This window comes from Pongo abelii, chromosome 18 (assembly GCF_028885655.2).
Source record: "Pongo abelii isolate AG06213 chromosome 18, NHGRI_mPonAbe1-v2.0_pri, whole genome shotgun sequence".
NCBI classification, from domain to species: domain Eukaryota; kingdom Metazoa; phylum Chordata; class Mammalia; order Primates; family Hominidae; genus Pongo; species Pongo abelii.
In genome coordinates, this window is record NC_072003.2 from 1,299,971 (window position 1) to 1,312,976 (window position 13,006).

Sequence of the window (13,006 nt, forward strand, 5' to 3'; positions counted from 1 at the left end):
GCTGAAGGAGGGCCGAAGAGGCTCCCGGTGCCCAGGGAGGAGCTACTGAGCTGACCTGGGAGCCTCCAGGGCCGGCCAGCAGGGGCACTCACAGGCATGCAGAGTGGGTGCCAGGGGGAAGAGGGGTGGCCCCAGCCCCACCTCAGCCAGCCCGACCCTCCACCCCCCAGTCGCTGGACGAGGCCCTCAAGTACTGCAACTACGTGTTCACCATCGTGTTTGTCTTCGAGGCTGCACTGAAGCTGGTGGCATTTGGGTTCCGTCGGTTCTTCAAGGACAGGTGTGTGTGGTGGGGCCGTCTTGGGCTCTGGGGGCCCCTCAGGGCTCTAGGGGCTGGGGCAGGTGAGGCCGCAGGCTTTTCCACGGGGGTCTGCAGAAGCGGTGCTGCTGAGCCGAGGCGGGGACCCCAGACGCGTGCGCTGAGCCTGCGGCCACACAGGTGGAACCAGCTGGACCTGGCCATCGTGCTGCTGTCACTCATGGGCATCACACTGGAGGAGATAGAGATGAGCGCTGCACTGCCCATCAACCCCACCATCATCCGCATCATGCGCGTGCTCCGCATCGCCCGTGGTAGGTGCCGGCGTGCCCGCCAGGTCCCCTCTGCGGGTGGAGGGTGGGAGCTCAGCCTTGGGTGGGCGTGAGGGGCGGGGTGGCCAGGGTCCCCGCGCAGCAGGGAGGGTCCGTCCAGCCCTGCTGACGCTCAGTTCCTGGCCCTAGTGCTGAAGCTGCTGAAGATGGCCACGGGCATGCGCGCGCTGCTGGACACTGTGGTGCAAGCCCTGCCCCAGGTAGGTGGAGCCCGCACCACCCTCAGCGCAGGCGCCCGAAAGACGGGGTTGCAGGGAGCGCCTCGCCGTCCGCCTCTCCCCCTCTCCCCCTCGCTCGTCTCTCTGGTCCCTCGGTTGTGCGGCGGCTGAAGCTGTGTCCCTGCTGTGTGCGGTGTGTGGCTTGGCTGGGCTGACAGAGGTGGATCCAGCCGCTGCCCTCTGGCCTCAGTCCTCTGGGCAAGACTCATAACCGGGGCCACCTCCCCAGTGCACTTGCAGAGGCAGGGGCCGTGGAGAGCCAGAGGGATCCAGGCAGAGGGCAGCAGGTGGCCCAAGGTGGGTGTCTGTGGGCACAGGAATACACCCGGGATGCAGGCGTCGGCTGCGGCCCGGGGCCCCCTCGGAGCCCACACGGGCGCAGGCTCCCTGCTTCCTGTGCCCCTGGCCGCTGCCCAGATCCTTTCTGTCCTCCAAAGCCAAGAGACCCAACGTGTTGTCCCATCCGTAGCCTCTAGTTCACCTATCCAACCCCCGTGTGTCCGTCCATCCACCAGCCCAGCCATGTTCCCAGCCACCCCCGACCCCCACAGCTGCCTATGCACCCGGCACCCCCTCCTGTTCCCACCCATTTCCTGTCCCTGCGCCATCTGTCACTTGCGCCCTGCCTGTCTTCTGCCTCCCACCTCAGCTGTCCCCACTCACCCTGTCCTCAGCGGCGTGCCTAGCTTCGCCCGAGTAACACTCCCGAGGGCCCGGTACCGCTCCACCAGGTGCTCAGCTGTGCAGAGGAGGCGCGTGGCATAGGGCAGGCCTGTCCAGCCTTGGAGGGTGTGCTGGCCGTTGGGGCCGTGTGTGCAAATGCTGGAGCTGGTGGGGTGGCTCACAAGAGAGCTGTGGCAGGGGAGGGGTGAGGCCCAGGCCCACCTGCTGGGACCCCTCAGTCAGCTGCGTGCTGGCCTGGGCCCTGCCATGGGATCTCTGAGGTAGCCGCTGAACGGGGCGGGCCAGAGCCCCCAGGGAGAGCATGCTAGGCCTTGGGGAACCTGCTGGGCAGAGTGTGGGCTCTGGGCCAGAGGCTGCTGCTCAGGGGCAGGGCGGAGGAAGAGAGAAGCCAGTGTGGGCCAGCAGGGAGCGGGGGGGCTCTGTCTACCTGGTGAGGTCATGGAGCCCCAAGAGGGGCATGGGGCTGAGGAACAGGGGTCCCCGCCCAGCTCTGGGAACTTGCTTCCACTTGGCTGGGGCCGGGAGCTCCTGGGAGAGGGTGGGTAGGTGGGACCTGGTGGCTGAAGCGCCGACTGCCCTGCAGGGTGTGCTGAGGCCACCCTGCCCGCCCGCCTGACCCTGCTCTGCTTCTCTCTTGTGTAGGTGGGGAACCTGGGCCTTCTTTTCATGCTCCTGTTTTTTATCTATGCTGCGCTGGGAGTGGAGCTGTTCGGGAGGCTGGGTGAGTGGCCCCTGTGCCCTCCTCCTTGCACACACGGGGTCCTGACAGGCACCCCCGTGCCCATCCACTCACACGCCTCCTGGGCGTCCTCACCTGGCCCTGCTTCCGGAGCCTTTTCTGCACGAGGCCGAGTCTCACGTGTTGACGCAGAGGCATGTGCTCAGGCTTGTGACACATGTGAGGACGTGCACACAGCAACACAGACACAGGGATGCCTGCCACACATGAGGGAAAGCAAGTACACCTGGAGACGTGCACACACAAACATCTGGAAACACACACCGTGCCCACCGCCACGTGGTCCCTGGAGACAAATGTTGGCTGTGTTCCCTCACCTGGTGGCCGTAGCCTCCTGAGGCCCCCACCCAGGCCTCAGCCTCGGCCCAGGCTGGGCGGGGCAGGTGGGGACCCTCCTTAGACAGCCCAGCCCTGCCCCTGCCGGGTTCGACTTCAGACAGCCCAGTCCCTGCAGGGCCCTCCCCCGGTCCCTGTCCTGACGGTGGGTATGACATTGCCACAGTCCAGTGTCTGTCCACCGGGTAAGCTTGATTCCGGTCAGCCGGCGCCTACTTATCCCCCACCACGCACAGTCGTAGACACAGACAATAATGATTCTTCTATGGACTGGGGTCGCAGCCGCCGGGCCCGATGAGCCCCAGCCAAGGTGCGGCAGCAGAGGCCTCAGCCCAGGGGCTCTGGCCTCACAGCCAGGGTCAGCCTCTGCCAGGCAGGTCGAACTGCCAGGGCCTCATCATCCACATCCTCCGGGCTGACCCTGCCTCTGGGCTTCCCAAGGGGCATGTGGAGGCCGGGTGCGTGTCCCACCTCCACCCGGAGCGGGCGCGGCTGACTGCGCGGGGTCTCCCTCCCCGCAGAGTGCAGCGAAGACAACCCCTGCGAGGGCCTGAGCAGGCACGCCACCTTCAGCAACTTCGGCATGGCCTTCCTCACACTGTTCCGCGTGTCCACGGGGGACAACTGGAACGGGATCATGAAGGTACCTGCTGCGGCCGTGCCCCTGGCACCTGGCAGCCCCAGCGGTTTTTCAGGCTCTCCCAGGACTGGGTCGGCTCTATTCTTGCAGGGCAGGGGGAAGGGGATGGCACTGCCAGGGCGGCGCCCGCGGGTGGGTGTGGACCCCGGCCCACAGCTGCCCCCCACCGCAGGACACGCTGCGTGAGTGCACCCGTGAGGACAAGCACTGCCTGAGCTACCTGCCGGCTCTGTCGCCCGTCTACTTCGTGACCTTCGTGCTGGTGGCCCAGTTCGTGCTGGTGAACGTGGTGGTGGCCGTGCTCATGAAGCACCTGGAGGAGAGCAACAAGGAGGCACGCGAGGACGCGGAGCTGGACGCCGAGATCGAGCTGGAGATAGCGCAGGGCCCCGGGGGTGCACGCCGGGTGGACGCGGACAGGCCTCCCTCACCCCAGGAGAGTCCGGGCGCCAGGGACGCCCCAAACCTCCTGGTTGCACGCAAGGTGTCCGTGTCCAGGATGCTCTCGCTGCCCAACGACAGCTACATGTTCAGGCCCGTGGTGCCTGCCTCGGTGCCCCGTCCCCGCCCACTGCAGGAGGTGGAGATGGAGACCTATGGGGCCGGCACCCCGTTGGGTATGGCAGCCAGCGGGAAGACGTGGGCTGGGTGGGCAGCAGGACAGGGCAGTGGGAGGGAGGAAGATGGGGGCAGGTGGGGGGATGGGTGGGAAGGAGGATGGGGGCAGGCAGGAGGGAGGATGGAGGCCGGATCGAGGAGGCCGGGTGTGGGCCGATGGGGGGAGGACTGGGGTACACAGGTGAGAGGGAGGACAGATCGGGCTGGGGCTGGCCAGGAAGGAGGGTGATAGCGGGTTGGGGGAGGACCGGGGTGGGTGGCAGCTGGGCAGGAAGGCAGGGGCAGAGCTGCCAGCTTAGATTTTTCCTTGCCCCAGGCTCCGTTGCCTCTGTGCACTCGCCGCCCGCGGAGTCCTGTGCCTCCCTCCAGATCCCATTGGCTGTGTCATCCCCAGCCAGGAGCAGTGAGCCCCTCCACATCCTGTCCCCTCGGGGCACAGCCTGCTCTCCCAGCCTCAGCCGGCTGCTCTGCAGACAGGTAGGAGAAACCGTTGCCTGCAGTGGGGGCTGGTGGGGGTGGGGGGCTTGCAGGGATGCCTCGTCTCATCTGAAGGACCAGAAGATGAGGACAAGGCAGGAGGAGGGTGGCACTGGGTCCTTGGGGCTCCGAAGTTTTCTGCCTGCTGCTTGGTGGATCTCGGAGCATTGGGCCCAGGTGGGTCTTCAGGCCTGTTGAGCCTGTGGCTACAGAGCTCCTGGCTATGGGGACCTGAGTCTTCTCCTTGGACCCACAGCTTCAGGCCCCACGGTGGGCAGACAGCGGTTTCTCAGCCCCCACGGCGGGCAGACGGCAGTTTCTCAGGCCCCACGGCGGGCAGACGGCAGTTTCTCAGGCCCCACGGCGGGCAGGCGGCAGTTTCTCAGGCCCCACGGCGGGCAGGCGGCAGTTTCTCAGGCCCCACGGCGGGCAGGCGGCAGTTTCTCAGGCCCCACGGCGGGCAGGCGGCAGTTTCTCAGGCCCCGAGGCGGGCAGGCGGCAGTTTCTCAGGCCCCGAGGCGGGCAGGCGGCAGTTTCTCAGGCCCCGAGGCGGGCAGGCGGCAGTTTCTCAGGCCCCGAGGCGGGCAGGCGGCAGTTTCTCAGGCCCCGAGGCGGGCAGGCGGCAGTTTCTCAGGCCCCGAGGCGGGCAGGCGGCAGTTTCTCAGGCCCCGAGGCGGGCAGGCGGCAGTTTCTCAGGCCCCGAGGCGGGCAGGCGGCAGTTTCTCAGGCCCCACGGCGGGCAGGCGGCAGTTTCTCAGGCCCCACGGCGGGCAGGCGGCAGTTTCTCAGGCCCCACGGCGGGCAGGCGGCAGTTTCTCAGGCCCCGAGGCGGGCAGGCGGCAGTTTCTCAGGCCCCGAGGCGGGCAGGCGGCAGTTTCTCAGGCCCCGTGGCGGGCAGGCGGCAGTTTCTCAGGCCCCGAGGCGGGTAGGCGGCAGTTTCTCAGGCCCCGTGGCGGGCAGACGGCAGTTTCTCAGGCCCTGTGGCGGGCAGGCGGCAGTTTCTCAGGCCCCATGTGGGCATGGGCCCCACGGTGGGCAGACAGCGGCTTTTTCGGTCCTGGCTTGTGTTCAGATGTCCCAGCCTTGCCCACCTGCAGCCTCAGCTCCTCTTCCTGCCCCTGCCTACCTCTTGCTGCCCAGTACAAGACCCCTGTACCACATGGGAGCAGTTAGGAGAGCCCCATCCTGGGGGTGCCCAGCTGGGCTGCTGGTGTCCAGGGGTGGGGAGGTGGCCTCATCCTCAGCTCTGTGCCCCTGGGGGCCATGGCATCTCTGCCCACAGAGCAGTGGATACAGGCTTTCCTCGGGTGCCTCACAGGTCAGGAGTGAGACTCGGACGTCCACACCAGTGGCTTCCAGCCCCATCTCGAGGGTCAGGAGCCACCCAGGGGACCTGCCCACTTTGGCCTCTCCAGGACCTGGATGGTGAGGGGTCCCCAAGCCCTGGCCACTGATAGGGCTCTCCCAGGGCCCTGCCCCTCACTTTGACTCCACGCCCCCACAGGAGGCTGTACGCACCGATTCCTTGGAAGGGCAGATTGACGGCCCTAGGGACACTCTGGACCCTGGGGAGCCTGGCGAGAAACCCCCGGTGAGGCCAGTGTCCCAGGGGGGCTCCCTGCAGTCCCCACCACGCTCCCCACGGCCCGCCAGCGTCCGTACCCGGAAGCACACCTTCGGACAGCGCTGCGTCTCCGGCCGGCCGGCGGCCCCAGGCGGAGAGGAGGCCGAGGCCTCAGACCCAGCCGATGAGGAGGTCAGCCACATCACCAGCTCCGCCTGCCCCTGGCAGCCCGCAGCCGAGCCCCGTGGCCCCGAAGCCTCCCCGGTGGCCGGTGGCGAGCGGGACCTGCACAGGCTGTACAGCGTGGACGCTCAGGGCTTCCTGGATAAGCCGGGCCGGGCAGATGAGCAGTGGCGGCCCTCGGCGGAGCTGGGCAGCGGGGAGCCTGGGGAGGCGAAGGCCTGGGGCCCCGAGGCCGAGCCCGCTCTGGGTGCGCGCAGAAAGAAGAAGATGAGCCCCCCCTGCATCTCGGTGGAACCCCCTGCGGAGGACGAGGGCTCCGCACGGCCCCCCGCGGCAGAGGGCGGCAGCACCACACTGAGGCGCAGGACCCCGTCCTGTGAGGCCACCCCTCACAGGGACTCCCTGGAGCCCACAGAGGGCTCAGGCGCCGGGGGGGATCCTGCAGCCAAGGGGGAGCGCTGGGGCCAGGCCTCCTGCCGGGCCGAGCACCTGACTGTCCCCACCTTTGCCTTCGAGCCGCTGGACCTCGGGGCCCCCAGTGGAGACCCTTTCTTGGACGGTAGCCACAGTGTGACCCCAGAACCCAGAGCTTCCTCTTCAGGGGCCATAGTGCCCCTGGAACCCCCAGAATCAGAGCCTCCTATGCCTGTCTGTGACCCCCCAGAGAAGAGGCGGGGGCTGTACCTCACAGTCCCCCAGTGTCCTCTGGAGAAAGCAGGGTCCCCCTCAGCCACCCCTGCCCCAGGGGGTGGTGCAGATGACCCTGTGTAGCTCAGGGCTTGGTGCCGCACTCGGCTTTGGCACTGGGGTCTGGGGGCCCCGTTGGGGTGGAGGCCCAGGCAGAACCCTGCATGGACCCTGACTTGGGTCCCGTCGTGAGCAGAGGGGCCCAGGGAGGATGACAGCCCAGGCCCTGGTTCTCTGCCCAGCGAAGCAGGAGTAGCTGCCGGGCCCCGTGAGCCTCCGTCCATTCTGGTTCGGGCTTCTCCGAGTTTTGCTACCAGCCGAGGCTGTGCGGGCGACTGGGTCAGTGTCCCGTCAGGAGAGAAGCCGAGAAGCCGCATCTGTGGGACGAAGACCAGGCACCCGCCAGAGGGGAAGGTACCAGGTTTCGTCCTCTCAGGCCCCGCATTGTTACAGGACACTCGCTGGGGGCCCTGTGCCCTTGCCGGCAGCAGGTGCGGCCACTGCGGCCCAGTGTCACCTTCACTCACAGTCTGAGTTCTTGTCCGCCTGTCACGCCCTCACCACCCTCCCCTTCCAGCCACCACCCTTTCCGTTCCGCTCGGGCCTTCCCAGAAGCGTCCTGTGACTCTGGGAGATGGTGACACATCACTAAGGGGCCGACCCCGTGGAGTAACGCACCCGGCCCCGATGCGAGTCACGCCTCCCCTACATCTGGGGGCGTTGGCCGCGAGATTCCCGTTGACACCTTTGTTTCGTGTGCTTTTAAATTCAGGTTAAATGTTGCAATAATCTGATGCAGAAGACTCAGCTTCTCCAGGGAGAGGGAGGGGGCGGAGCGGAATAAATAGTAACTTATTTAAGAAACGCACTTGGATTCCTGCCGTCAGTCAGGGGCGGGGAAGGGAGTGCCATCCCCAGACGGGTGCAGCAGGCACTTGGCCAGCAGGACACAGGAGACTAGCAGAAGGAAGAGGCTGGGGAGGAAGAAGCCAGCCGCGAGGGGGAGCCTGGGATACCCAGACTCTGAGCCCCCTGATGCTGTGATGTGGCGGCGGATCCAGTTCACGTAGGCAGAGACACGAGTGTAGACTCCTGGCTTGTTGGGGCGGCCGCAGCCCTCACCCCAGCTCACAATGCCAGCCTGCACCCAGGCACCGTTTACCTGGCAGACCAGAGGCCCCCCGGAGTCATCCTGAGGGCAGAGAAGGCGAGCATTGGGAGCCGAGAAGGTGGGGAGCCCCTGCCTGGGCTGCAGCCGCCCCCGTCGTCTGTCACGGCCTGGCGGGCTCACCTGGCAGGCATCCCCGGGGCCCTGGGCACACAGCATGTCGGGCTGAAGGATGCTGCCCCCGGGGCCGGGGTAGTCCCGGCGACAGGTCTCTGTATCCACCACGGAGACTTCCACCTCCTGCAGGCTGTACGGGGGTGGCAGAGGCTCTGGGGTGGGGGGGGACAGGCTTCAGGGAAGGTTGGGGCACCAGGTCCTGCACTGGGGGGATGGGAGACCTTGCCAGACACAAGTCCCATGCCACCGCGATCCTCGTCACGGCACGTGGGTTGTGATCTGACGTTTGGCTGCTGCTCTGGATCCACATGACAGGCTTTGAAAAGGGACAGCCAATGGGGGCGGCCTTGGCCGGGTGTGGAGGCTACCAGGAGCAGATGGTAGCATCAGCGTCCCTCAAGCCAGCTCTCTTCCTGCCGCCCTTGCCTTCCTCCATCCCAGCATCCCCATGGGGGCTCCTCACCTCCCTCCTGCGTGTAACCCCAGCCGGTCACCCAGCACTGGGTCCCAGGGCAGAAGTCATCCGAGGCCTCCGGGAGGCAGACAGGGAGGATCCGGCTGGAGAGGGTCACGGGGACACTGAGCCGCACCAGGGCGATGTCCCTGCTGGACCCCGGCGGTCCTGGGAGGCTGGAGTGCAGGATGATCTGCCTCACGGTGGAGAAGTGGGGAGACAGAGTGATCTCCAGTTCCCCCAGGTGCACTTGGTAGTCGGATGAGTTCAGGGACCTGGGAGGGAAGGTGGGTGGGTGAGAGGGGCCAGCTGCAGAGGCCGGAGGTCAGCGTCGGCCCCGCCCAGACCCCACCCCTGCGGGCATCCGAAGCCCAGCTCTTCCCTCCTGGGCTTGGGACGCAGAAAGCCTGGGCAGTGGCCTCGCCCTGCAGGGCCCAAGGACCACAGCAGCACCTTGGGGTTCCTGCCAGCCCCTGAAAAAGCCAGCAGCATGCCTGAGACCAGCAGGGGCTGGTCAGGAGGCAGATTGCAAGCTCAGCTCCACATGAAGAGACAGCGGGGAGGGAAGGAGGGAGGGAGCTGTCCGTCCCTAGAGGTGAGCGAAGACCGGCAGAACCTCACGGAGGGTAGGCAACCAGCTCCTCCCTTTCCACTGGGAGGAAACAGGCTCAGAGTTCCCAAGCCTCAGAGTGAGTCAAGACCAAGTGGAGGCCTCTGCACTGGCACATGCCCCACTGGGCCCTGGACGTTCAGACTGCCCTGCCCACTCAGACACTCACCCGGAGAAGCAGTGGGCAGCTGTGAGCACCCACTGGGGGCTGAGCAGGGACCCGCCGCACACGTGCACCCTCCGCAGGCGGAGGCTGGCCTGCCATGGCCATGCGCTGGCCGGGGCAGCGTGACCGCCTACGATCCGGCCTACTGCATCCGAAACCTGCGGCTGGCCACACCCTAAGTTGAAGGAGGAAGGGGTGCCTGGTGGGGATCCCAAGAAGCCCACTGCACTTCCTCCAGGAAGCCTGCCCTGACCACACCTCCATGCCTTCTTGGGGACTTTGCTCTTCAGCTCCCCCGTCTGCTGGACTCTCCCCAGAAACATCGTGGGTGCAGCAGAAATGACGCCTCAGGAGCAGTGAGCGCGCCCGGGGCCCAGGTTGTGGTTTCTAAGCGCCATGCTCCACAAACTAACCAGGGCTCCTGGAGGCAGTGGCAAGGTTGCAGAGGGCCCCTGGGCAGCTAGAAAGGGGCTCAGAGAACGGTGGAGCCCCCGAGAAGGCCCGGGATGCTGGGGGTGGCTGCCTAGTGGGCCCTGGTTTTCCTTCAGGGGTGGTGGAGATACTCGGAGCTGGATAGAATTGGGGGGGGGCACACGGCAGTGTCCAAGGTGCTCAGAGCCTCTGAATTGGACGCTTGATAATGTAACTTTATCTTCTGTAAACTTCACCTCAGTAAGTTAAAAAGAAATTAAGAGGAAGTCAGCTTGAGACCCACTGGCCACACCTGGGACCGCCTGAACTGGATAATTTTGCTGGTGATGGAGTGTGGCCACTGGGCTGAATGGAAGGGAAGCTGGGATGTAGACAGACGTAGATTTTCATAGATAGGGAGCGGGTCTGGGGTGGGGCACGGGCTCTCCCGCATAGCAAAGCCCCCAGCTGGTTCCCGGGCCACGGTGGGGACGCTGCGGGGAGGAAGTTCGAGGAGGGCTAGGTGGTTCCATGGCCTCAGAGCATCTTTCAAGGTACAGACTGACTGCAGTGGTGGTGGGGGAGACAGCCCTGCAGCAGACCCCGGCCAGCCCCCCTCCACCCAGAGATGCGAGCAGAAACCACGGTGACAAACTATGACCTCCACGGGCCCCCAGTGGGACCCCAGGGAAGGAGAGGGTCACCTCCGAGGCCCTCCTGCCAGGCCTTGCCTGCACCCTCCCCCACACCCCACACCTGTCAGACACGTACCTGGCTGCAAAGCCCTGAGGGACACACCTGCGGGAAAGAGACGGAGGGCCCAGGATGGAGGGGACTGCCAAGGAGAAGGGTGTGCAGGCTCCAGAGGCCCCTGCCAGACACCTGCCAGGCCTCAGGGCAACACTGGGGTGGGGCCTAATCCTGAGCAGAGGGGCCCGGCCTGGTGAGGCTGGGTCAGCCGCTGTCTCACTGGCCCAGGGCTGGGTGGGACGAGCCACGGGCCATAAATGGCAGCTGGAGACCGGGAGCTTGGCCTCAGGCCTGGACCTCCTCCCCACCCTCCAGGTCCTGCTCAGGGGAGAAATCACCAGTGTTCCGGGGCCTGGGACTCCCGGCCCCCCAACTCCCACCCACACCCCCAACTCCAACCCGCACCCCCAACTCCCACCCACACCCCCAACTCCCACCCACACCCCCAACTCCCACCTGTACCCCCAACTCCACACCCCGAACTCCCACCCGCACCCCCAACTCCCACACCCCCAACTCCCACCCGCACCCCCAACTCCCACCCATACTCCTAACGCCCGCACCCCCAACTCCCACCCGTGCCTCCCTCCTGCCTCTGTCTCCAGGCACAGACAGCCGGGCCTCTAGCCAGGGGTGCAGTCTCTTCAGAGGAGACACGGGGCCCCACAGGGTGGGGGCTCAGCATGTTTCTCCGTCTCAGACCAGCCCCCAGCTCCCATCGGGGTCCAGGCGAGAAGCAGATGCCCCCCCATCCCCACACCCAGGCCAGGTCACCCACCGGGCACAGCCAGGAGCAGCAGGAGGCCACAGGCCCCAAGGGCCATGGTGTCTGCCCACTGTAGGGAGGAGGAGGAGGGCCCGCCTGATCCTTGGACCTGCTGGGCGTGGGGGGTGGGGGTGGCCACACACCTGCTGTCAGGCAGGGCGGGAGGACAGAGGAGGAGGCCGGAGCTCCACAGACCCCACCTGTTCCTTCTGCACATCTGCAGAGAAGAGTTGTCACCTCCATTTATCCCTATGTGGACGCCACAGCCCTGGCACCAAGTGGCTGGCTCAGTCAAGGGCAAGCGGGGAAGGACAGAAGGCAAGCACTTTTCACCGTATCTCTGCTCCAGGGCCAGGGCTGAGGGAGAGGTGAGTGTTCCTATCAGTGCCGCCCCCTCCAAAAATTCCTCCCTGGTTCCCTCGGGGCACACTGGCCCCCTCTCCTTCATCCTCTGGGAGCCCAGTCCTGGGGGTTCCTCAGGAGGGTCCCAACTCAAGGCCCAGCAGCCCCATGGAGACAGCTCAGGCCCTCGTGACAACCACCCTTTGAGAAGTCCCTGTCCCCACATCCGGCAGCAGGTCTCGTGCTCGCGCAGCAGATCAGATGGGCACCGCTTCACGACCCAGCCTGGGTTGGCCCTTCCTAACTGTCTTGGCTGCCCCAGCCTGATGACTCAGCTGATTAGGGGCCCTGGGCAGTGCCCAGGACTTTCCTGCCTCCCTCCCCAGATCCAAATCACAGGCCAGGCTGGAGGGTCCGGCTGAGATCCTCTAGGTTAGGGATCTCCTCTTTGGTGTGGAGAAACTGAGGCATGGGGGGGAGTTGCCTGACCACCCACTAGGATGTGGCCTCCCGGGCACAGACTTGGCCTCCTGCACGCCAGCACGTGGGGTAGCCAAGGCTCAGAACTGGAGGTTCAGTGTTTTTCCTGGTGATGAATAAGGACAACACCAGCATGTGGGGCCAGCAGTGCACCCATGACCGGGCACCCTCCTCCCTCACAGCAGCCGCACACCTGGAGGGGGCGCCTCAGGGGAAGCAGGACAGTCCTACCCCACACAAGGGAGTGAGGTCTGAGCCACGCGTCCCCGGCCCAGGGTGCCCCTAACAGGGCGATGTCACCCAGTGGGGAGGGAGCCTGAGGAGCAGGGTCTTCATGGAACCAGGTCCTCTAGTCCTGACCTCTAGGGCTGTCCCCAGGTCCCCACAGGCGGGGACTATAGGGCCCTCACCTGTCCCAACTCAGTTCACCTGCAGCACTGGGGACCCCGTCTTTCTGCCTGTGCCCCAGCACGCCGCTCCCCGCAGAGTGCTCCACACCACCCAGATTCCAGGCCTGCTGGGGAGGAAGAAGCTCCACGCACCATCCCCTGAGCCCCAGCACTCCTGTGACATGGCGCTGTTCCCCCCACCATTGGACAGGATGCCAACTGAGGAACGGGGAGGGGGGCCTGGCCCTGGTGATGGCCCCCGGCTTGGTGGGGTTTCCTGTAGTCCAGGACCCTGGGAGACCTGGGGTTGCTTCTGTCCGCGGTGGCCTGGCCACCTGGGCGCTGTCTTCTCGGTGGGAACCCTGTCCCCCCACTCGCCGTCCCCCTCACACCCCCGTGACAAGGAACCAGGGCCTCCTGCCGGCAGCCACGTGGATGACCTTGGAGCAGGTCCCCCTGTCCCAGTCAAAACGCAGGTGGCTGCAGCCCTGGCCAGCAGCCTGCCTGCCACATCCTGAGAGACCCTTCCTGCTGAAGCCGACGCTCACATCTGCCAGTGTCACTGGGCTGAGCTTCACTGAGCTTCCCAGGGATCCTGGATGTAATTTAGGAAGCT

The 13,006-nt window shown here is 66.0% G+C and overlaps 2 protein-coding genes across 5 annotated transcripts in view; one reads left to right on the forward strand and one right to left on the reverse strand.

The window, feature by feature from the left end:
- Positions 1-7,601, forward strand: part of CACNA1H (calcium voltage-gated channel subunit alpha1 H) — a 28,160-nt gene extending 20,559 nt beyond the window's left edge. For both annotated transcript variants that reach the window (XM_024234022.3, XM_054534448.1), the window contains 8 exons: positions 171-280; positions 440-573; positions 721-791; positions 2,136-2,214; positions 3,090-3,211; positions 3,381-3,825; positions 4,143-4,303; positions 5,808-7,601. In XM_024234022.3, the coding sequence (XP_024089790.2) occupies positions 171-280; positions 440-573; positions 721-791; positions 2,136-2,214; positions 3,090-3,211; positions 3,381-3,825; positions 4,143-4,303; positions 5,808-6,821 (2,136 nt within the window). In that variant the 3' untranslated portion in view covers positions 6,822-7,601. The remainder of the gene's footprint in view (positions 1-170; positions 281-439; positions 574-720; positions 792-2,135; positions 2,215-3,089; positions 3,212-3,380; positions 3,826-4,142; positions 4,304-5,807) is intronic.
- On the reverse strand, positions 7,484-11,239 carry TPSG1 (tryptase gamma 1). Of its 3 annotated transcripts, NM_001204312.3 has the most exons (6): positions 11,192-11,239; positions 10,435-10,461; positions 9,256-9,427; positions 8,486-8,751; positions 8,029-8,174; positions 7,484-7,929 (listed from the first exon to the last, which is right to left on the reverse strand). In NM_001204312.3, the coding sequence occupies exons 1-6, from the start codon at positions 11,235-11,237 to the stop codon at positions 7,621-7,623; spliced, it is 966 nt and encodes a 321-aa protein (NP_001191241.3). In that variant the 5' UTR covers positions 11,238-11,239; the 3' UTR covers positions 7,484-7,620. The 3 variants fall into 3 exon arrangements, with proteins under 3 accessions (NP_001191241.3, XP_054389209.1, XP_054389208.1); XM_054533234.1 differs by lacking the exons at positions 10,435-10,461; positions 11,192-11,239 and having other exon boundaries at positions 7,491-7,929; positions 9,256-10,270; XM_054533233.1 differs by lacking the exons at positions 10,435-10,461; positions 11,192-11,239 and having other exon boundaries at positions 7,491-8,174; positions 9,256-10,270.
- Between the last annotated feature and the right edge of the window lie 1,767 nt (positions 11,240-13,006).

Excerpts from the sequence above, each read along its gene's own strand:
- TPSG1 (XM_054533233.1), bottom strand. The coding sequence starts at position 9,575 with ATGTTTCTGGGGAGAGTCCAGCAGACGGGGGAGCTGAAGAGCAAAGTC. Across the intron at positions 8,752-9,255 it reads GCTGCCCACTGCTTCTCCGG|GTCCCTGAACTCATCCGACT; the intron begins GTGAGTGTCTGA and ends CTTCCCTCCCAG. Across the intron at positions 8,175-8,485 it reads GGGTTACACGCAGGAGGGAG|AGCCTCTGCCACCCCCGTAC; the intron begins GTGAGGAGCCCC and ends CCCCCACCCCAG.